The following is a 24,871-nucleotide window of genomic DNA, read 5'->3' as shown; positions in this document are numbered from 1 at the left end:
AAGATGGCTTCTGGGGTCTTCTTATCAACCACCCAAGTGGGTGTGCATAGGATAAATGGTGTTACACTTATATAGCGCTTTTCCACCTTTCAAGGCGCTGAAAGCGCTTTACACTATCTCGCCATTCACCTACTGGTGACACAGCACCAGGAGCAACGTGGGGGTCAGTATCTTGCTCAAGGATACTTAGGCAAGTTCATCAGGGCAAAGAATCGAACCCACAACCTCTGGGTTGGGGGACAACTACTCTACCACTGAGCCACGCCACCCCAATAACCCCAATAATAAGAGGCAGTTGGATGGTATCCAAATGAGTGTGGAAAAATACTTTTTGAGTGAACCAAACACTTTTAAAAATCGCCTCAGCAATTTCATTTTAAATCAATGTATTTTTTTCAGTTTTTAAAATGGCAGTTGACATGAGTAAATGTGTTTTTACACAAGTTGATTAATGTGGTAATTTATGTGATTCATATTTAAATATATAACTATCAGGCATGAAAATCTCTCACCTTTTGGCGAAATTTGCCATTTTGAAATCAAAAAGGGTGACCTACATGAATTGTGTAGATCCGAGGAGAAAATTTTTAAGGGGCGGGTGTTTCGGGAGATTTTTTTTTAATGTCGGACGCTCGATATGCAAGCGGGTAAAGCGGCACAAAGCCCAAAAAGCGCACCAGAGTGGCCAAAACATTGACTTATTTCAACGAAGCAAAGGAGGGTACACTGTCGTGTCCTGTCTCTTCAATGCCAAGCTTGGCTGCACGTCGGCCGTGAATGAACACCTAATGCGGCGTCACCCAGTTGTAATTTTGGAAGACGACAGGAGACAATTACAGATCGTAATTCCATCTAACTAACTAACAGTGTTGTCACAGATTACTTGAAAAAGTCATTTAATTTAACAGGTTCACAGATGTTTGTTGGTCATCAACACGCCGTAGAATTAAAAGTTGATACATACAAAATATATAATACATCTATATTACACACTGTAAACTTTAGCATTGCTACAACCTACTTTAGCCTGCTATAAAACATTGTCAGTCTTCTCCAAAACGCAAACTTGCAGTTAAAAGGTGACACTTCAAACATGAAAAATCGCTGGTTAACAGCATTTGCAAATGAAAAAAAAGAAGAAAAGAAAAAGATTACTGACAGCACATGCAATGAAAAAAAGAGCTTTTTTTTTGCAGAGTGTAAAGCTTATGGTTAGCGATTTAGCGAACGTACTTCCGGTTAACATTTCAAAATAAAAGCATGTCATGTTCGTCATATAAATAAAGATTTTGGATTGGAGATAATCCCGCATACTTCAGAATTCAGATTCGACACTTACAATAGGTTTAAAATGACACCCTTTATGAAAAATCTACAATAATATTAATGCTAGATATTTTTTTTGAAGAATTGTTTTGAATCATGTTGGAAATGCGAAGTCAGTGTTCTGAATCTGTTTACATTCCATTCTTTTGCACTAGTCAATGCTATCAGCATTCGACCTCATTGTTTATTTGTAGTGCTGCAACGATTAATCGATTAACTCGAATATTCGATTAGAAAAAAATATTCGAATTAAATTTTACCGCTTCGAGTATTCGTTTAATTAAAGTGATGTTGTAATGGTTTATTTTGAAAGTGTTTGCATTTAGTTTTATTGATTAGGGTGGATATACTGCCCTCTGGTCTGCCTCATTTCACATTGCTGAATCCAACTGCTCCCTGTTAAGACCAACGTAAGCTAAGTTCTGGTTTAAGCTAATGTTTTTTTATGCATTCAAAATTTAGTTTATAGGCATATTTAGCCGTTTTTTTTGTGGGAATATGTGTCTGAACCATTTGTTAAGAGCACTGTAAAAAAAAAAAAAAAATTGCATTTCATAGCATTTAAGCTAGCTGACTTTTGCTACGTGTGTTAGCCAACTGTTCTTTTGTTGTACATAGATCCTCATTTTTTTGTTTGTTTTTTTTAATACCGTTTGAGGCTCAGCTCAGATATTTTAATTTTTCATGTTCCTTATCCGATTACTCGTTTATTCGAACTAATTAGTTCAACGATGAATCGACTACTAAAATAATCGATAGCTGCAGCCCTATATATTTGTGATTTGTTGTTGTTTATTTATGTGTTTATTTGTATTTTAATAAAGAATCTAAGTGTTCCAAAATGGTATTGTGAATTAATAAGCATCATCAAAAATGTCATTGCTTAAATTAGTAAAAAAAAAAAAAAAAAAAAAAAAAGGTGGGGGAAATTATTAGATTAGTCGACTAATCGTAAAAATAGTCAGCTGACTAATCGGGAGAAAATTAGTCGTTTGGGAGGAACATATTTCCTCCACAGCCTTTTCACTTTTTTAACCCTTCACCCATTTTCATGCCTGAACTATACTATACACTTTAAAATTCCGATCCGTTTTCTGACTCCTGAACGTCGCGTCAGTTCACTGACCAACCACGGCGCGACCTCATTGCCGTAAAGTGTGACGATGAGGTCCAGAATGATGAGACTGGAGTTTCACTCATAATTTCTTGAATTTAAAGCGATTCTCGCCATTATCGACTGTGACAGAAACTGTGAGTCTTGTGTATTTTCCGTTCTATGATATACATATATTATTTGAGAAGAAAAGTAGATGTACAAACTGTTAATTCAATTTTGCTAGCTTGCTACTTGCTAGCAATACTGTTGTCATTTCCCGTTTTAATGTCGTGCATTCAAATGATTTTAAGTAATTTGAACGGAGTAATGTAGCTCCTATTTCCCAAGTATGCAACTGTCGTACTTGCGAATCACAAGACTAAGCAGCATTGTTGGATTTACGTAAGGCACATAATGTAATGCAAGCTGTTATATACTTTACATAACGCATGATATAACACTGCCGTATGACTTACAATAAAATAGGGTGACCATATTTTGATTTCTAAAAAAGTGGACTCTCAGCCCGGCCTCAAGATACTTGAATTATACTCGAAGTTCACTCAAAGATGCCTATATCACTTTAATATATTTAAAGTGTGCCCCCTCACTCTGGATGGAAAAATGCAGTTTGAAAAAAAATAAGATAATGGCTTTAAAAAAAAAAAAAAAAAAAAAATATATATATATATATATATATATATATATATATATATATATATATATATATATATATATATATATATATATATATATATATATATATTTATGTATATATAAAATGCAGACCCATAGAAATGTAGTCCAGTCAATACACATACACACAGTAGGCTATGTGCCAACTCAACATTTTTATAGATTACTATCACGACAATTGTCCTTGACAAATTGTTATTCCCATTCAATTGATGTTCTTATTCAATGTTCTAGATTGCACACAAACCAAACCGAAATAAACTGACAAACTATTCGATCAGCATGTTTCCAAACGTAGCAGTTCAAAACTACGTTTCCCATAATGCCTAGCGCGGTTTAGCTTACTGATAGCTAGCTGAGGCAAAAATCAAACTTTGCTCTGAAAGTTTACAATCATCGGCAGCGCGCCGATGCGACACCAAACGGGATTTTACAGTCAAAGCTCCGACAGAAGTCGACAGTTGCCATTATTTAAGTATTTATCGTTAAAAACTTAACAACTGGGCAGGAGTTGTGGCCAAATCGTCAAGCCAGTAGATGGCGGTAATGCCTCATGATAGGGGTAAACTGCCAACAAAAACAAGAACTACTACTTCCTTCCATTCTAGTAGGAGCCATGTCAACTGCTGCCACCCAGCGGCCGGAGGGATTCTCATCAAAAAAATGATGAAAATCGTGAAAAATCATAAAAACTGGACATTTTTGTGAATTTATAAAACCCGCCCGGACGTGAAAGTAGGACTTGTCCGGGCAAAAGAGGACGTTTGGCCACCCTACAATAAAACGTACAGCCAATGCTCTCCGGTGTATATTTAATAGATAGATTTTGATATCTACTGTAAAAAATAAAAATGTACATTTTGTGATTTCGATTCCAATGATGTATTGAATTTGCGACCTGTTTACGAATGTTGTGTTTTATAACCAATTCGACTCCAGTGATATTCATCATATAACTACTCTTTCAGTCACTATGGCAGTCCCTGCTTTGCTCATTCTCTATGGCAGCCAGACCGGGACGGCCCAGGACACAGCTCAGAGGATTGCGAGGCAGGCGCTGAGAAGGCGTCTCCGAGTGCATTTGTCTAGCCTTGATGACTACAATGTTGTAAGTGTTGATTTACTTTATTCACCATTTTCACAAAGTAGGACAATGGTACAATTGAACACGTTGATCAATGGAATTCAATCGTTTGACTGGTATTTACTTTGTGGTTACACAACCTGTGATTGGTTGGCAACCAGTCCAGGGTGTACACTGCCTCTTACCCAGGGGTGAAAGTGGGCCAGAACAGTCAGGAACGCAGTTCCGGTATAAGATTCAGCTGTTCCGGTACACGGTGCTTTGATTCCAAAAATATGACAGCAACTGTCAAAATGCTATGTAAAAAAAACATATACAAAGCTGCCACACATGCATTTCATCAATCTATTCAAATAATCTCAATCTACCAACATCAGATTTACATACACAAGTGTTAACAACAACCACAAAAAAAGGGCTTGTGTAGGGTAATCCGTTTCCACTGATATTTATTATTGATTTTATTCCACGGACGGCATGGAGGTTTCCCCAGCTGATGCAGTTATCGGAGTCTGACGATGACGAGTAACGTCAATGTGCGAATGCATGCAGCAAAGCAAAACACCTGGACTCATTTATCCATTCAACTGGCTGACATACTGACATGTGATCACCAGAGATAGTTAGCTATGATTGGTTCAAATGTGTGTGTTTTTTGAAACGGCAAAAAAAAAAAAAAGTTTGTTGAATTGATGCCACAAAAAAAAGAGGCAATGCAACAGAAAATGGATCAAATCTTTAACAGCAAGGCAAGAGTTAAGGAGGCTTTTTTATCATATGTAGTTTTATTTGCTCCGATGGGGAGGTTCAGAACATCTTAGCTGTCAATGTGCAATTTGGACTTATATTTGTTCATATATGTTAGGCTACTTATTCATTTCCTCATGATTTAAAAATGTTTGCGCGATCTTCAAGATATATTCCATTTCACTCTGCATAATATAAGTCATTTGTACTTATTTTTCTGAATGTATGGTACTTATATCTTTATTTTTAAAAAAACAACAAAAAGTAAATGTTTACATTGACTTCTTAAGTAGTTCTTAAGTAGTTAGGATTTTGCATTTAGTATGTGAGGAAATGAGGGAAAATAAAAATTTGGAGATGGAGTTTGGGGTTTGCTGTTTTTGTTACTTTTATTTTGCAAATTATTGAAAAAAAAAAAAAAAAAATTGAATGAAAATCAGTTTTTGTATGTTATAAATAACTGACCAAAACAGTTTTCTTTGCATTTCAGTAGTTTTGACCCCCCCCCCCCCCCCCAAAAAAAAAAAAAAATAATAATAATGATAATAATAATAATAATTTTTGGGCTCCGAGGCGACCTTCATGTCGGGGAGTTCCGTCAAGAAATTATAACCACTTTCACCCCTGCTCTTACCTTTAGTTAAATGAGATCTAGCACCCTCCGTGACCCAAGTGAGGATAAGCGATACGGAAAGTGCAGTGCTTCTCACTTATTTACTGTTATGCCCCCCCAAGAAAGTTGTAAATGTTTCGCGCCCCCCCCCAAACTCTCTGCCGCCACTGTAAATAGTACCATTTGTCTATAACCTTACAATTATAAGTACGCCTCAGCCTAACATTGTGTCCTTTTTTTCTATTAAAGAAAAACAAGTAACAACTCAACTTATAATAAAGTATAACTTTATTAACATTGTTTTGTTTGTAACAGAAAAGACTTAACGCGCAACAATTGGCCTGAATTTAAAAGAAAGTCACATCCAAAGTGTAAAAATACAATCAAGGTACATTTTTGACCATTTGATACTGAAAAATAAAATGTAATAAAATCAGTAAATAAAAACAAATTCAATTTGATCAGAAACATTAACTCATGAGGACAATATGCCAAAAATTTGACCGAAAAACAAAACTGAATAGATGGGGAAAAAAGTGTCTTTGGACAGAAGGACAGTTTTTATTTTCGCCGCTCACAGTATCACCTCCTTTGCAATGGTGTGGGGTTATTTTGCACTGCGCATGCTAACAGTGCTCACTGGTTTATTGATATAACACTGACAAAGCGGGACGATTGTTGGCAACATTTTTGATTAAAAATAATCAAGCGGCTTATCAATGAGATTGGGGTCTAATGTCTTTAAGTGGCATCTAATTTGATTTGGCTTCCTGCTGTCCGCTATAATCATTTTTAGACACAGTAAACAGTGGTCTTTCGTCATCTCCCACTGTATTAAAAGTCAAAGACAAAACGCGAACGGCCTGAAAAAAGCGCATTCTCTGCGGCAGGGCCGGCCCAGGCCATTTGGGGGCCCTAAGCAAAATAATACAAAGGGGCCCATATTTTTGGCCCACCATTTCGTCACAGTGTACTGTGAAACCAATACATGCATCCAACCCATACGTCCATATTTTGTAAATTAATCAGATTTTGTTGCACTGCATACTTCAAACTTTTCACCCCAAATGATTGTCAGTACTTACAGTAGATAGCGCCAAACCTTTTTCTAAAAGAGGAAAGAAAGAAGTTAAGGAAGAACTTTTATTTTTTTAAAGCTAATAATCAAGCATCAAAACTCACAAAAGTCAAGTAAAGCAAACTGTAGTAAACAAAATAGAATATAAATTAAACAATTGCCAGATTGGGGGCCCCCGAGTGGTCAGGGGCCCCAAGCAGCTGCATAGTCTGCGTATAGGCTGGGCCAGCCCTGCTCTGCGGCAAAGGGAGAACCGTATGTGAGGGCGATCGTCGTGACGATCCCCAGCCGAAAATGGCACTTCTCGGGCGGACACGTGAGAACAGGAGAAGACAGTGGGTCGCTGCGTGAGTCCGGTGTTGTGCCAAAAAAAGGCCGGAAAACGGCTTTCGAAAACAGCGCACAGTTCTTCATATCTCTTGGTCACTGTGCTCTTGCTTAGTTCAAAAATACTGCGCGCACTCCGTAAATGAGAGCGCCACTGCCACCCACTGAGTGGATGCGCAAGTACACTTTATTCAAGTACGGCAAAAAGAAGAAAAAAAAAGCATGTTCCCCGAGGTCACATGCGCCACCCCTGGCATCCAGGGGGGCGCACCCCACTATTTGAGAAGTACTGGGAAAGGATAATGAATGAATGAATGAATGTTTACACAACTGCACTGAATGGCTCTGCCATATTGTTTTTCTTTCAAAACAGGCTAACTTGATCTCCGAGTCACTTGTTGTTTTTGTCTGCTCTACCACTGGCCAAGGAGACCCTCCCGACAACATGAAGGTAATGCATCACTCAGCAATCTGTAATTGATTTAATCAATAGGCTGTTAGACAGCAATCCCATAATGCATTGCAACTGCAGCCTCAGAGAACCATAGGGCGGAAAACACTCAGGTGACTTGAAGTTATGCTCTGAGACCCCCAATTTAGCCAACTTTCAAATTTGTCCGATATGCATTGTGTGATACACCATTGGAAAGCTTAAAATCTCAATTTTCTGAGGGAAGAAAAATTTTGAGCAGGAGGGCATTTTTATTTTTTGAAATATTTTTTTAAACAGCAAAACCCTATTTGGAGGTGAGAGCACACGAGAACAGAATTACAGACGCCATGACTTTAACGAGATATTATCGCGTACCTACTTTGTTTCGATCCAAAAACTCCATGTAGCATGTATCACTGAGTGTCAAGACACAGCTGTGAATGGCCACGGCTGGATTTTTTGGGGATTTTATGGGTGAAACATGGTAATATAACAAGGGTCGCGATGCAGAAATCGCAGATATCAAGGAGTGGTCGAGATTTTCTTTTTCATATATTTACCCTTTTAAACGTTTTTTTTTCAACTTTTTTTTGTTTGGATCAATTATTTATCATCTAACATTTCGGAGGAAATGCAACAGTGACAAAAAAATACAATTAAGCGATAGTTATGAGGTACATATCCGTGACTTTTTTACAGACGCCATTTTTTCCATTGTGACATAATTTGTTTAAAAGTTTAAAATATGTGAGTAAATAATTTTTTTAAGTCCTTTTTTTTTTTTTTTTTTTTTTAAAACTAAATATGAGACATCAATGAATGATTCCAAGCTAAAAACGACAGACATTTTGAATAATAAATATAATTAATTACCTTTGTTTTATGGCTGGGTTGAAACAAAAGCGGGTGTGCGACGTCTGTAAACGGGGGTTTTCAGGATAAAACGGACAAATTAAAAATAGTTCGGGGGCTTAATGTGCCATGAATCTGCTATGGCAGCATATAGACATATTGTTCTATCAAACACAACACAGTTGTTTTGGCTTAAAATACAGCAGTTTCTTTTTAAGAGGAGTGCAAGAGCAGAAACTGCTTTTTCAGTCTTGTCTGTGTTTTCCACCATAGGTGTTCATGCGCTTATTCTGTAGTGACATCTGGGCCTTCAACGCTAAGAAGCTTGAGCCTATACATATGTACAGAATTTGAACTGAAACATACATGAACAGTTTGCTTGTTGCCATGCAGGGGCGCCGTATAGGGGTGAAAAGTGATAATGATTCTAAGGGCCCATGCCCTGATGGGGGCCCACAAAGAAAATTAGAACATTAGATAATCGTTCGCAAATTTAAATATTAATCATTATAATTTTAATAGGAATTAAACGAAGGGTTTCTTTTTCTTGTTTTGTTTTTGGCAAAAAGTAAACACCCAGAGAGCATATTTATTGCCAGCCACCCCCCCAACCCCCGTATTTTCATTAGATGGTTTGGTCTGCCCTTCCTTCGATCAGACCGTGAGCAGCGGTGCGCATTTACACCAGTCAATGACTGGATCGCCGATCGATCGGGACATCTCTAATATATATATATATATTTTATTTTTTTTTAAATTAAAAACCAGATCCTTTTCATCCAATTCCGATCATCTAAAAGTGGCATGATCCCTAGTCCCTATCCCTAGTTTTAAATGGATTTTTTCATATCGGCCGGTCTGAATAAAAAAAGGCTGATACCGATATGCAGTGGGGGAAATAAGTATTTAGTCATCTGCCAATTGTGCAAGTTCTCCTACTTGAAAAGATTAGAGAGGCCTGTAACTGTCAACATGGGTAAACCTCAACCATGAGAGCCAGGATTTGGAAGAAAAAAAAACAGAAAATCACATTATTTGATTTTTAAAGAATTTATTTCCAAATTAGAGTGGAAAATAAGTATTTGTTCACCTACAAACAAGCAAGATTTCTGGCTGTCAAAGAGGTCTAACGAGGCTCCACTCGTTACCGGTATTAATGGCACCTGTTTTAACTCATTATCGGTTTAAAAGACGCCTGTCCACAACTTCAGTCAGTCACACTCCAAACTCCCCTATGGCCAAGACCAAAGAGCTGTCGAAGGACACCAGAGACAAAATTGTAGACCTGCACCAGGCTGGAAAGACTGACTCTGCAATAGGTAAAACACTTGGTATAAAGAAATCAACAGTGGGAGCAATTATTAGAAAATGGAAGACATACAAGACCACTGATAATCTCCCTCGATCTGGGGCTCCATGCAAGATTTCACCCTGTGGCGTCAATATGATAACAAGAACTGTCAGCAAAAATGCCAGAATCACACGGGGGGACCTAGTGAATGACCTACAGAGACCTGGGACCACACTGACTGATCTGTGTAAAGGAAAGAATGAATGGGGCCATGTATCGAAAGATTTTGAATGAAAATCTCCTTCCATCAGCAAGGGCATTGAAGCTGAGACGTGGCTGGGTCTTTCAGCATGACAATGATCCCAAACACACAGCCAGGGCAACAAAGGAATGACTTCGTAAGGAGCATTTCAAGGTCCTGGAGTGGCCTAGCCAGTCTCCAGATCTCAACCCCATTGAATATTTGTGGAGGGAGTTGAAAGTCCATGTTGCTCAACGACAGCCCCAAAACATCACTGCTCTAGAGGAGATCTGGATGGAGGAATGGGCCAAAGTACCAGCAACAGTGTGTGAAATGCTTGTGAAAAGTTACAGAAAATGGTTGGCCTCCATTATTGCCAAGAAAGGGTACATAACAAAGTATTGAGATGAACTTTTGGTATTGACCAAATACTTATTTTCCACCATGATTTGCACATAAATTCTTTAAAAATCAAACGATGTGTTTTTTTTCCCAACATTCTGTCTATCATGGTTGAGGTCTACCCATGTTGACAATTACAGGCCTCTCTAATCTTTTCAAGTGGGAGAACTTGCACAGTTAGTGGTTGACTAAATACTTATTTGCCCCACTGTATGTCACATTTCCAAATATCGGCCCGATATATCTTTCTGTCTCTAATGTATACTATTCTCCAAAGATCTTCTGGAGATTCCTCTTCAGGAAATCTTTACCTCTTGGATCTCTGTGTCAAGTGGACTGTGCTGTACTAGGCCTGGGAGACTCTTCTTATCCTAAGTAAGTCTGGTTCAAAATTGTTTTCATATGCTCATTCAGAATGACTCAGCACCTTTTGCATGTATGTCCTGCATTTGTTTTTAGGTTCAATTTTGTGGCCAAGAAGCTCCACAAGCGTCTTGAACAGTTGGGTGCTACAATGTTACTACCTGTTGGGCTAGCTGATGACCAACATGACCTGGGGTAAGGGCCATGGTCCAAATAAGGACATACATGCATATAGTATTATTATTGTGAGTGTATTTTCGTGAGAGCGCAGACTATGCACATACACACTTTTTCTACGTCACCGAAGAGAAGGTTTAAAGTTTTGACGTCAACATTAAAGTGACAATGTGTTTTATTCATACATACTTTGTATAGAACTCCTCGCAGGGAGAGAATGAGTGTGTAAAATACTGTAAATACCGTATTGGCCCAAATATAAGACGGCCCTAAATATAAGACGACCCCCTCTTTTTCAAGACTCAAATTTGAAAAAAGACTTTTTGAACACCAAATTAATTTTTATACAGAAAATAATTACAGTACATCTGAAACAAATGATTATATTTTTATATTTGAGAGAAAAAGCATGTCATTTTGCCTCATTCAAATTTTAATATCTGAACATTTAAATATGTAAACTAAAGTACAATCACATTCGTAAATGAATGGCTTCTGGTTTTTGAAATGTGAATAAACCAATCTATTGTGATAAAATTGCAATAACTGCATGAACCATCAAAGTGAAGTCTAACTGTAACTAGTCTTGAAACAAATCTGAATAAGGAAAAACATTGCAATAAAATAATGCAAACTAGTTAAACTAGTAGCTGAGATCTGTCATGACAGAACGTCGCTTCAATGATATCTGGCGCCATCTAGCGTCGTGAATGGGGAGAGTAGCTGAGATCTGTCATAACAACATCGCTTCAATGATATCTGGCGTCATCTAGCGTTGTGAATGGGTATAATGTCTAGACCGCAAATATAATACGATACTCTTTTTCAGTCCTATTTCAATGCAAAAAACACCGTCTTATATTCGGGCCAATACGGTGTTAGAGGTGTGACAAAATATTGAAATGGTGATATATCGTGATACTTTGTATCCTAAAAGGTTATCAATATGCTCCTGCCAAGAATCGAGATATCGTTTTAAAAAGGTGTCAGTGTTTAAAAAAAAAAAAAAAGGGACCAACAAGTTGCCATTGACGGTGCTCGACGCCCAAATCATTTAGACTGGGAACGTTCGTTCATTCCAAATAGAGCTGCAGCTATCGATTATTTTAGTAGCCGATTAATCGATGAACTATTTATTTTCGAATAATCGAGTAATCGGATAAGGACCATAAAAGATTATAATACCTGAGCTGAACCTCACACGGCATATAAGAAAAATAAAAGAGGATCTATGCACAACAAAAAAACTGGCTAACTTACATAGCAACATTCCGCTAGCTTAAATGCTATAAAATGCTAACGCTTTTTTACAATGCTCTTAACAAATGGGTCAGACACATATTCTTACAAAAAATGGCTAAATATACCGTTAAACAAAATTACGAATGCATTAAAAAAGCAATCATTAGCTCAAACAAAAGCTTAGCTTGTGTTGGTCTTAACAGGGAGCAGATGAATTCAGCCATGTGAAATGAGGTCGACTAGAGGGCCGTGTATCCACCCAAATCAATGAAAATAAAATGCAAACACTTTCAAAACAAACCGTTACAACGCCACTTTAACTAAACGAATACTCGAAGCAGCAAAATTTAATTTGAATCTTTTTTTCTAATCAAATACTCGAGTTAATCGATTAATCGTTGCAGAACCAATTCGACACCAGAGCATTCGCAGTCATTCTGTCCGATTTTCGGGGAAGTAACTGAAAATCAATAGGTAAATGACCTTAAATGGCCCAAAATTACCTCATTGCCTGGCATTGGCTGCCAATGACGGCCATAGACGTCCAATCCATTTGAAGTGGGAGGGATGGCAGCGAATGAACATTCGTTCATTCGCTGCCACCCTCCCAGTTCAAATGGATTGGACATCTACTAGTGATAAACTCATTCCAATTCACAGCTTGTTTTTCTGTTTATTAGTTGTTTGTAGAATATCCTAGAATGATTTCCTGACCAACGTATCGATAATCGTTGTATCGCCATATCGTCAGATCATCGTTATCGTGAGCTTTGTATAGCAAATCGTATCGTATTGTTAGGTAACAAGAGGTTCCCACTCCTAGTAAGTATGCTAATGTTTTCAAGGGAATGTAAAGAAGCCTGCTAGCTAAGTGCGAAGGAGTCAGCAGTGTTTACACCTTTAACCAAGCATTGTAATATTTGTGACAGATCTGTCTTCATGTCACTCACAGGCCCGATGCAGTGATTGAAATGTGGTTAAAGTCATTTTGGGAAAAAGCCTTTGCCCTGTACCCACGTTTTGCGGATATGATCCCACTGAGAGACGATGAGCCGTAAGTAGCCTCTTGTTTCAATATACAGAATCTAATTGAGTTCGTTTACTATTACATGAGATTTACACTGCTGGCCAAAAGTATTGGCACCCCTGCAATTGCCAGATAATGCTCAATTTCTCCCAGAAAATGGTGGCAATTACAAATGCTTTGGTAGTAATATCTTCATTTATTTTGCTTGCAATTAAAAAACACAGTGAATGGGGGAAAAAAATGAAATCATTATCATTTTACACAAAACTCCAAAAATGGGCCGGACAAAAGTATTGGCACCCTTTGAAAAATCATGTGATGCTTCTGTAATTTTTGTAGTTAACGGCATCTGTTACTTACCTGTGGCACATAACAGGTGGTGGCAATAACTAAATCTCACTTGCAGCCAGTTCAAATGGATTAAAGTTGACACAACCTCTGTCCTGTGTCCTTGTGTGTACTACATCGAGCATGGAGAAAAGAAAGAAGACTAGAGCTGAAACGAATACTCGAGCAACTCGAGTTACTCGAGTATAAAAACTGATCCGAGTAATTTTATTCACCTCGAGGAATCGTTGAATCTTGCCAGCTCTAAGCGTCACATTTTTCCCGGACTACTTTTAATGCGGGACAACGCGTAGAGGAAGAAGCAATAAAAAAAATATAGAAAACCTTTCTTCAGCCGACAGCCGCTACAAACTACGCCGTGTTGCTAAAAACTAGTCCGCATGATGCGGAGGTAGCAGGTAGCATCTGATGCGTCTCATAGATATCACATGTATGTTGAACTAGATGCGAAATGACAGAGTCAGCGGTGTTAGTAAACAGCCGCCATCTTAAAGCAGTACACTTCTCAGCGCTAATGAATAAGATAAACGTTGATGTCACTTGCTCTCGTACGTAACGTTAGCCCTGCGGAGGGCTAGGTTTCTATTAAGACCACTGTCGATGCGTGTCTTACATACAGGCTTTATTTAATCTGTGAAACATAGCGCTGTAGAGTGATGAGGGCGTAAAATGAAAATATGGTCAAGCTAACTGTCAATTTTAGCTCAGTAGTCATTGCTGGATAAAATACCAAGTAGCACTGGTCCCTAATGTGCTCCAATACAGCAGGTATCATATTTTTACGTTGACAAAGAGTCACCCGCTTCGTTAGTTTGCAATTATTTCTTTTTTGGGAACTTGTGGAACGACAACAACAACAGGAAGGCACGTCTCTCGCTCTCCCGCACCTCCCTCACCCCCGCACGTCATGCGATGCATTCAGGAAGGCATGCAAATATCCCCGCCATATTATAACCTGATATGTTACAATACATTTATTTTGAACACTGCAAAAACTCCAAATCCTATCAGGACTTACAGTTTAGACTAACGTAAAACTTAACTAGAACTTAAAAATGGCTTGACACAAATGGAAATTCCAATTGAAACACATAGGAAAAACACCTAACTTTTAAGTGATGCGTGTTATCAAGTGTAATGACATTTTTAGGTCAGAAATCTATATATTTTTTATAAGATCTAAAAGTTTTTGGAGTGAAAGCAGTGAATTGGTCTTTTTTTTTTTTTTTATTCTAGTCACATCTGAGAGGCAATTGTTGGTTGTTTTCAGCAATGTACATCGAAAATAAAGACATTGATTGACTGAAAATGGTTCAATATTAAATGAAATATCTTTTTTTCATGTATATTTATATAATTGCTCTTTACCTAAAAAAAATGTTTTATCCAATTACTCGATTAATCGATAGGATTTTCAATCGATTACTCGATTACTAAAATATTCGATAGCTGCAGCCCTAAAGAAGACCAAAGATCTGTCTGAGGACCAGAGAAGCAAAATTGTGAGGAAGCATTTGCAGTCTCAAGGCTACAAGTCCATCTCCGAAGACCTGAATGTTCTTGTGTCTACCGTGCGCAGTGTCATCAATAAGTGTAAAGCCCACGGCACTGTGCCTAACCTCCCTAGTTGTGGACGGCAAAGAAAAATTGACGAGAGATTTCAACGAAAGACTATGCGGATGGTGGATAAACAACCTCGACAAACATCCAAACAAGTTCAAGCTGTCCCGCAGTCCGAGGGTACAACAGTGTCTACCCGCACTATCGGTCGGCGTCTGAATGAAAAGCAACTCTATGGTAGGATGGGGTGGCTCAATGGTAGAGTAGTTGTCCCCCAACTCAGAGGTTGTGTGTTCGATTCTTCGCCCTGATGAACTCGTCTAATTGTCCTTGAGCAAGATACTGAACCCCACATTGCTCCTGGTGCTGCGTCACCAGTAGATGGATGGTGAGATAGTGTAAAGCCCTTTGAGGGCCTCAAAGGTGGAAAAGCGCGATACAAGTATAACACCATTTACCCAGGAAGACCCCACTTCTGACCCGGAGACATAAAGGAGCCAGACTGGAGTTTGCCAAAACTTACTTGAGGAAGCCAAAAACGTTTTGGAAGAATGTTCTCTGGTAAGATGAGAGAAAAGTAGAGCATTTTGGGAAAAGGTATCAACATAGAGTTTACAGGGAAAAAAACGAGGCCTTCAAAGAAAAGAACACGGTCCCCACAGTCAAACATGGCGGAGGTTCTCTGATGTTTTGAGGTTGCTTTGCTTCCTGAACCTACTTTGGCATTATGAAGTGTGAAGACTACCAATAAAATTTGCAGCATAACGTAGGGCCCAGTGTGAGAAAGCTGGGTCTCCCTCAGAGGTCATGGGTCTTCCAGGAGGTTATACAAATTTTATATTAAAACCCCTCTTAATGTTTTCGATTAGATAAAATTGTAAAATTTTCAATAAAAAAATAGGGCTGTCAAAATGATCACGTTAACGGGCAGTAATTAATTTTATTAAATTAATTTTGTTAAAATATTTGACGCAATTAACGCACATGCCCCACTCAAACAGATTAAAATGACAGCACAGATTCATTTACACTTGTTACTTGTTGTTTTTGGGGTTTTGTCGCCCTCTGCTGGCTCTTGGGTGCGACTGATTTTATGACCATGAGAATTTTGTAATTAATGACATCAACAATGGCAAACTCAGTCTGCAGTCAAAGATGAACTCATTGGCTGCCATTGACAGCAACAATGACCCAAAACACGCTTCAAAAAGGTTCGAGTGAAAGCACTGGAGACTTCTAAAGTGGCCAGCAATGAGTCCAGACCTAAATCCAGGAGAACACCTATGAAGAGATCTGAAAATGGCACCCTTCAAATCTCAGAGACCTGGAGCAGTTGGCAAAAGAAGATTGGTCTAAAATTCCAGTTTAGCATTGTAAGAAACTCACTGATGGATACCGGAAGCGGTTGTTTGCAGTTATTTTGTCTAAAGGTTGTGCTACCAAGTATTATGCAGTGGTTTCCAATACTTTTGTCCGGCCCAGTTTTCTGTAAAATGATAATGATTTTTTTTTTTTTTTTTTTTCTCCTTTGTGTGTCTTCATTGCAAGCAAAACAAATGAAGATATTACTACCAAAGCATTTGTAATTGCAATCATTTTCTGGGGGAAATTGAGCATTATCTGACAGAATTGCAGGAGTGCCAATAGTGTGCTTTTGGCCAGCAGTGTATTTTCAAATTTTATAAAACCTTGAAGTCATTTTTTCATGTTCTTTGATATTAGAAATAGGTTTCATTTCTCACCAGGCTTCCTCCAACATACACTTTTAATTTCCTGGATGATGTAAACGAGAAGACAGATAACTGTCAAAGAATTCCTACCCAGCAAACTGGCCTCTCTGAAGGGAATCCCTTTCATGCCAAATTGCTGTCCAATGAGAGAGTAACTGACCCGGTGCATTTTCAAGACGTGAGGCACATTGATTTTGACATCACGGGATCTAACATAGAGTGAGTCTGACCTTGTTTGCTTGTTTGAATTTGTCACACAGAACGTGAAATAGTTCATGAGGTATGTCCAATTTTTACAAGGGATAGTTAGGCAGTATTGAAAATGTCTGTAGAAAAAAAAAAAAAATTTTTTTTTTAAATTAACTAGGTCAGCCTTGGCAGCAGAGGCATCCTTTCATAATGCCCACTTTTCCTTTTTTGTTTTGGTGGATGCTCTGTTTAGTTTTACTGCAGGTGACGTTGTTATGATGCGTCCTTGCAACGCCGCCGAAGATGTTCAGGAATTCTGTAATCTGTTGGGATTAAATCCAGAGGCCAGATTTTCTCTTACAGCAACAGATGGTTGTAAAGGTATGTACGCACAGTGGTATGAAAAATTAACTGAACCTTTTGGAATTTCTCACATTTCTGCATAAAATCACCATGTCAAATCACACAGATGAAAAAACAGTGTCTGCTTTAACTAAAACCAACCAAACATTAATAGGTTTTCATATTTTAATGAGGATAGTATGCAAACGATGACAGAAGGAAAAATAAGTCAGTGAACCATCACATGTAATGTTTTGTGGGCCCCCTTTTGGCAGCAATAACTCCAACCAGACGCTTCCTGAAGCTGCAGATCAGTCTAGCACATCAATCAGGACTAATCTTGGCCCATTCTTCTCTACCAAACTGCTGTAGTTCAGTCAGATTCTCGGGATGTCTGACATGAATCGCTGTCTTTAAGTCATGCCACAGCAGCTTAATGGGGTTCAAGTCTGGACTTTGACTTGAGCACTCCAGAACGTGTATTTTGTTCTTCTGAAACCATTCTGAAATTGGTTTTCTTCTGTGTTTTGGATCATTGTCTTGTTGCAGCATCCATCCTCTTTTTAGCTTCAACTGTCTGACAGACGGCCTCAGGTTTTCCCGCAAAACATCCTGATAAACTTTTGAATTCATTCTTCCATTCATGATTGCAAGTTATCCAGGCCCTGAGGCAGCAAAACATCCCCAAATCATGATGCTCCCTCCACCATGCTTCACGGTGGGAATTGGGCATTGATGTTGGTGAGCTGTTCCATTTTTCCTCCACACATGACGTTGTGTGTTACTCCCAAATCATTCAACTTTGGTTTCATCAGTCCACAAAATATTTTGCCAAAACATCTGTGGAGTGTACAAGTGCCTTTTTGCGAACGTTAAACGAGCAACAATGTTTTTTTTAGACAGCAGTGGCTTCCACCGTGGAGTCCTCCCATGAACACTAATCTTGGCCATAGTTTTACATATAGTTGATGTGGACTGTGCCAGTAATTTCTGTAAGTCTTTACCAGACATTCTAGGGTTCCTTTTTACCTCTCTGAGTATTCTGCGCTGAACTAGGGAGAGAAGCAAGAGTGCTAAACTCTCTCCATTTGTAGACAACTTCTCTGAATGTCGAATGATGAACATCCAGACTTTTAGAGATGGTTTTGTATCCTTTCCCAGCTTTATACAAATCCATAATCCTTGATCCCAAATCTTCAGATAGCTCTTTTGACCGAGCCATGATGCACATAAGACAATGCTTTTCATCAAGACAATTCTTACCAGGTGTGTGTTTTATAGTAGGCAGGGTAGCTTTAAACCACTCATCATTGATTGGGCACACACCTGACTTAAATTTATGGTAAAAATGGGTTTCAATTGCTCTTTAAGTCTCTTTAGGCTGAGGGTTCACATACTTATTTTTCCCCCTGCTGTCATTGTTTGCATGCTATCCTCATTAAAATATGAAAACCTATAAATGTTTGGGTGGTTTTAGTTAAAGCAGACACTGTTTTTACATCTGTGTGATTTTGACAAAGATCAGATCACATTTGATGGTGATTTTATGCAGAAATGTGAGGAATTTCAAATGTTCAGATACTTTTTCATACCACTGGAGCATGAACATCCTTGACTATGACCTCTCCTAATGACGGTAATACCTAAAACTGCTTTCTGCTCAGTTCCTACGAGGCTTCGGCAGCCATGTACGTTGCGTGACCTGGTGGAACGCTACCTAGACATTGCAGCGGTGCCTCGTCGCTCCTTCTTCGAACTGCTTGCCACCGTCTCCACAAATGAGTTGGAGCGGGAAAAGCTGATTGAGTTCAGCTCAGCAGAAGGTCAGGAGGATCTGCACATATACTGCAATCGACCGCGCCGAACAGCATTAGAGGTGATTGTTTAATGTTGCCTTTTAAATGAATGTGCATATACAGACTTCACTCTCTAAATGGGATTTTTGCTGCAGGTCTTAGCAGACTTTCCCCAAACAACAGCACAACTCAAAGTGGACTACCTGCTGGATCTTTTTCCTGAGATCCAGCCACGTTCATTTTCCATTGCTTCCTCTCTCCGGGTACACACAACCACGTCGTTTTCATTGGATTACAAACATTCAACTGCAAATTTTTGAAATTTGTCCAAAATCTGCATTTATATAATTCTATTAAATTGCCGTTTTACATCTTCTACACAGGCTTACCCACACAGGCTCCAGATCCTGGTAGCGGTTGTAAACTATAAAACCAAGATCTATAAACCACGAAGAGGCCTCTGTTCCACGTGGTTGGCCTCGCTTGACCCCACAATAGGTAAAAAAAAAATCAATTTTGGCTTCATCTGAGGAATACTTAATAGATGAGTGGTTGTGCTGTGTCTTTTCTATTAGACATTTTGTTTTAAATTTATTTAACCTATACGGTGACTGTCCAGGCAGCAAGTGGTTGACTGGTTGTCAAGCTCCTTGTAAAGAGCTTTAAAGGGTATGTAGCGGCAAAGGGGGTGTGAGACATCAATAGAACCGTTATGTGCCAAGATAACAAATATTGATAAAGTTAACAAAAAAATCAATCACATTAATGAGCAATTATCATCAACATCACAAAAATGGTTCAAAACTGCTGTGCTATGTGGTGTACAAATAGTTATTTATCGGAATATAGTATCCATGAGTTCCCGAACGCGAAAAAAAAAAGCTGGACTACGCAGACAATAGCCACGTTTACATGGAGCCAAATATTCCAATTACAATCGGAATATTTGTTCAAACCGAATAAATGTGTTCCATATAAACACCTCATTCGGAATGAACAGGCCCAAACCGAATGGAATTTCATTCCGTTTCACAGGGGTGGAATATTCCTTTTCCCAAACCGATTAGAAGTCAAATTATATCATGTAAACAGGGAAGCAGAATGGTGTCTGGTTTCTGCGCATGCTCCGTACTGACGTGGTGACGTCACTTGGTGACGTAAGTAACGTCACTTGCAACATGGCTTCCAAGCACACGCACAGCGCACCCACACAACTTTTTAAATGAACGGCGTGTCATTCTGAAGTTTTGTTTCCACTCGAAAAGTTAAAACAGCAGCTGATCTGACAATCGATCTCCATGTTTTGCAACGTGACGCTTTGTTTTGATTAATCTGCGCATGTCAGACGGCAGTTGTCAAACGTCCTTTCGGAATAAAGGCAGTCACATGTAAACGCTGGATCGGAATAGATGAAGTGACATGTAAACAGCTGATGTGAAATTTCCATTCGGAATGATTTGAATCGGTATGAATAAAAGTCAGCATGTAAACGTGGCTAATGGGTAAAGTTCGTCCGTGCAAAGAGGGCTCATTTTCTAGACACAGCCTCCGGCACGCTTTTCTGTGGTGCGCATTTTCCACCTGAAAGCTTCTCGAACTATGGACAAGTGAAATCGGATTTTGCTAAAAGATTGCTGCTCAAAGGAGATGCGGTGCCGACCATACACGCGCAGCCACCTAAATGTCCCGAGATATCAAGAAAGAGGACGTTGACTGGCAAAGGAGGCTAAGGCTAAGCAAAGGAGGGGAGCAGCCAAGCTCGAAATGGCCAGAGTGAGTACTCTTTTATAATAAAAAAATGTCACGCATTGGATACAGGACTGGACACATGTATAAATTATCGTTCGTAAAATATATAGAACAAATCCTCTGATCCCATTCATATTTGTGTCTGTTGGCAGAGCGAAAAGCTATGATAGCGCAATAAATGATAATTATTCTATGCATTAAATAAGCCCCACTGGACTATAAGCCACAGGATTCAAAATGAGGGAAAAAAGTAGCGGCTTATAGTCCGAAAATTAGGGTATTCATAGTTAATGTAGGCGTTCAGTGTATTTCTTGTTGTTGTTTGTGTTTCTTTTCTTTTCTACTGTTCCCCCATAACCCCTTCCTGTTCGCTGCTTTGTCCTAATAAACGAGGTATGTTGAATGATCAGAATGGGAGTATGTCATACTCCAATGTGAAACATTAAAACTGTTCACACCAACCGGATACTTAGACTTCTATTCTCTGTGTCAAACGGCTGAAGAGGGCAGATTTTTAAAAAAAATTAAAATAAATAAAAAATTACAGCGCTGCTTGTGCTTGGAACTACTCACGCCGTACATGAACCACGTGACCACCGGTGGCGAGATCAGAGAATGTCGCAACTCTCTTTCCATGGTTCTGGGGGTGGGGAGACGGGACCCACTATTAGAGAAGTACTAAATTAAGGGAATGTCCATCTATTAATATTACAGGAGATGTCTTTGTGCCCCTCTGGGTCAAAAAGGGAAGTCTCAAGTTTCCCACAGAAACAAACATCCCTGTGATCATGGTTGGACCTGGAACAGGAGTGGCACCCTTTAGGTCAGCTTTACAAGAGAGGATTGCCGAAGGTAAAAATGGTGAGTACTCCTACCTCTGCGCCCTTATCAGTGACATTGAGATGTGACTTTATAATGCTTCCGATATTGTCTCCCCATGCAGCCAATGTCCTTTTCTTTGGCTGTCGATCAGAGTCTAAAGACTTCTACTTCAGGTCCGAGTGGAAGGACATGACAAAAAATGGACAATTGACCCTTTTCACAGCTTTTTCTCGGGACCAGGTCAGACAATCACTCTATTTTTAAGATACCATATATATACCCTGCTGGCCAAAAGTATTGGCACCCCTGCAATTCTGTCAGATAATGCTCATTTTCTCCCAGAAAATGTTTGCAATTACAAATGCTTTGGTAGTAATTAAAGATGCCCGATCGATCGGGTCCGATCACGTCATTTTCAAAGTATCGGAATCGGCAAAAAAATATCTGACATGCCTTTTTTCAATATATATATATTTTTAATTTAAATCGTTTTCTAATTGTATTTAACGTTACAGACAAAATATCTTACACTCATCCAGAGTAGTTTTGGCTTAAAGTAGGGCTATCAAATTTATTGCGTTAACGTCGGTAATTAATTTTATTAAATTAATCACGTTAAATAATTCATGCATGCACTACACGACCCACTCACGCATTGTCACGTTCATCTTTAAAGACGCCGATTTACCTATAGATAGCGCTAAAAGGAAGCGTATAATGAGTAGAGAGAATTTTGACAGCCTTTGGAGCCATTTTTTATCTGGCTAAGACTTACAATACCTCTCTCAGCAATTAAAAATAATGTGGGAGGTAATGTGGGGAAGAACGGTAGTAGTTGATAATTTTCTTAACACCCTATCTTCTTTCCAAACGCAGAGAAGATATATCAATTGGTGCCCCTACGCACAGTCATGGTTGCACTTCCCATCATGCATTTGGGCAGAAGTTAAATGGCTGCAGTATCATTTACTGAAAGCTCAACAAATACACTAGATGGCAATATTTAGTCACAATATACAAAGTCACATTTATCCTTTAAGAATTACAAGTCTTTCTATCGGAGGATCCCTCTCACAGAAAGAATGTTAATAATGTAAATGCCATCTTGAGGATTTATTGTCATAATAAACAAATACATTACTTATGTACTGTATGTTGAATGTATATATTCGTCCGAGTTTTATTCATTTTTTTCTTAATGCATTGCCAAAATGGATATGATCGGGAAAAATTACCGGGAATGATTGGAATTGAATCGGGAGCAAAAAAAAAAAAGCAATCGGATCGGGAAATATCGGGATCGGCAGATACTCAAACTAAAACGATCGGATCGGGAGCAAAAAAACATGACCCTCGTAGTAATATTTTCATTTATTTTGCTTGCAATGAAAAAACACAAAAGACAATGGGGAAAAAAATTAAATCATTATCATTTCACGCAAAACTCCAAAAATGGGCCTCACAAAAGTATTGGCACCCTTTGAAAAACATGTCATGCTTCTTTAATTTGTTGAATTAACAGCACCTGTTACTTACCTGTGGCACATAACAGGTGGTGGCCATAACTAAATCACACTTGCAGCCAGTTAAAATGGATTCAAGTTGACTCAACCTCTGTCCTCAACCTTGTCTCCAAACACCTGAATGGTCCTGTGTCTACCGTGCCCAGTGCCATCAATACGTGTAAAGCCCACGGCACTGTGGCTAACCTCCCTCGATGTGGACAGAAAAGAAAAATTAACGAGAGATTTCAACGAAAGATCATGCAGATGGTGGACAAGGAACCTCGACTAACATCCAAACAAGTTCAAGCTGTCCAGCAGTCCGAGGGTACAACAGTGTCAACCGTTACTAAAGTGAGTCTATGTTAGGATACCTAGAAAGACCCAACTTCTGACCCAGAGACATAAAAAAGCCAGGCTGGAGTTTGCCAAAACTTACCTGAGAATGCCGAAAACATTTTCGAAGAATGATCTCTGGTCAGATGAGACAAAAGTAGAGCTTTTTGGGGAAAAGGCATCAACATAGAGTTTACAGGAAAAAAAACGAGGTCTTCAAAGAAAAAAAAAAAACACGCTCCCCGCAGTCAAACATGGCAGAGGTTCCCTGATGTTTTGGGGTTGCTCTGCTTCCTCTGGCACTGGACTGCTTGACCGTGTGCATGGCATTATGAAGTCTGAAGACTACCTGCAAATTTTTATTCGAAATATTTTTATTCCAATACTTTTGGCCAGCACTGTAAGTGTCATTGTGCCATTTTCAAAGCTTTACACAGCCATATAAAACATTTGCGTTGTCACCCCAGGAAGAAAAAGTTTATGTGCAGCAGCGTGTGCGAGAAAACGCGCTGCTCATTTGGGACTTGATCGCAAATAAAGGTGCCTACTTTTACATTGCTGGGTGAGTTCTTACTCGAACTTATTTTGGTCACACCTGTACGCCACGTGAATACTTAATGCTGTTTCATATATACAGGAATGCTAAAGACATGCCAAATGGTGTGTGCGATGCACTGAAGGCGGTGTTTCAACAGAATGGAGGTCTTTCCTCTGAGGATGCGGAGAAGATGCTAGCGGGCATGGAGAAGTCTGGAAAATTCCAGAGTGAGACCTGGTCCTGATCAGTTGCTTTCAGAACTGTAGCCTTCATATTCCACAGAAATAGCAACTGCTGCTTAGGCTGTACTGTGAAAAGTAAGCAACATTCTTTGGAAGGAGCATAATTGTCTATTTTAAAAGGATTGAAGAGCATTTCAAACCTGCTGCTGAAATCAATTAGGTTTTCTTAACTCAGCTTTTGAATGAATGGACATTCGCCTTTGAGTTTTTATTCCTATTACAAGACATACAGTGGGGCAAATAAGTATTTAGTCAACCACTAATTTTGCAAGTTGTCCCACTTGAAAATATTAGAGAGGCCTGTAATTGTCAACATGGGTAAACCTCAACCATGAGAGACGGAATGTGGAAAAAAAAAACAGAAAATCACATTGTTTGATTTTTAAAGAATATATTTGCAAATCATGGTGGAAAATAAGTATTTGGTCAATACCAAAAGTTCATCTTAATACTTTGTTATGTACCCTTTGTTGGCAATAACGGAGGCCAAACGTTTTCTGTAACTCTTCACAAGCTTTTCACACACTGTTGCTGGTATTTTAGCCCATTCCTCCATGCAGATCTCCTCTAGAGCAAGGGTCCCCATCTGCCGGGCCGCGGACCGGTACCGGTCCGTGGCGCATTTGCTACCGGGCCGCACAGAAATAATAATTTAATAACGACCGCATTCTGGCCGAATTAACCCTGTGCCCCTGCTTAACACACGCAGCTTACATGGCAGG

General features: G+C 39.0%; 1 protein-coding gene across 2 annotated transcripts; it reads left to right on the top strand.

The window, feature by feature from the left end:
• Positions 1 to 2,438: 2,438 nt before the first annotated feature.
• ndor1 (NADPH dependent diflavin oxidoreductase 1) lies at positions 2,439 to 24,871 on the top strand. Of its 2 annotated transcripts, XR_009061178.1 has the most exons (16): positions 2,439 to 2,577; positions 4,087 to 4,226; positions 7,341 to 7,418; positions 10,464 to 10,561; positions 10,646 to 10,744; positions 12,921 to 13,022; positions 16,649 to 16,852; positions 17,076 to 17,203; positions 18,829 to 19,040; positions 19,116 to 19,223; positions 19,344 to 19,458; positions 21,424 to 21,570; positions 21,653 to 21,771; positions 23,837 to 23,931; positions 24,007 to 24,224; positions 24,859 to 24,871. XR_009061178.1 is itself a non-coding variant. In XM_057819776.1 (15 exons), the coding sequence occupies exons 2-15, from the start codon at positions 4,092 to 4,094 to the stop codon at positions 24,149 to 24,151; spliced, it is 1,785 nt and encodes a 594-aa protein (XP_057675759.1). In that variant the 5' UTR covers positions 2,439 to 2,577; positions 4,087 to 4,091; the 3' UTR covers positions 24,152 to 24,458. The 2 variants fall into 2 exon arrangements, 1 of the variants encoding a protein (XP_057675759.1); XM_057819776.1 differs by lacking the exon at positions 24,859 to 24,871 and having other exon boundaries at positions 24,007 to 24,458.

Source organism: Corythoichthys intestinalis, chromosome 17 (assembly GCF_030265065.1).
Source record: "Corythoichthys intestinalis isolate RoL2023-P3 chromosome 17, ASM3026506v1, whole genome shotgun sequence".
NCBI classification, from domain to species: Eukaryota; Metazoa; Chordata; class Actinopteri; order Syngnathiformes; family Syngnathidae; genus Corythoichthys; species Corythoichthys intestinalis.
Note: the sequence above shows the minus strand (reverse complement) of the source record. Positions and strands in the feature narration are given on the sequence as shown.

Excerpts from the sequence above, each read along its gene's own strand:
- ndor1 (XM_057819776.1), top strand. The coding sequence starts at position 4,092 with ATGGCAGTCCCTGCTTTGCTCATTCTCTATGGCAGCCAGACCGGGACG. Across the intron at positions 4,227-7,340 it reads GCCTTGATGACTACAATGTT|GCTAACTTGATCTCCGAGTC; the intron begins GTAAGTGTTGAT and ends CTTTCAAAACAG. Across the intron at positions 23,932-24,006 it reads GCCTACTTTTACATTGCTGG|GAATGCTAAAGACATGCCAA; the intron begins GTGAGTTCTTAC and ends TCATATATACAG.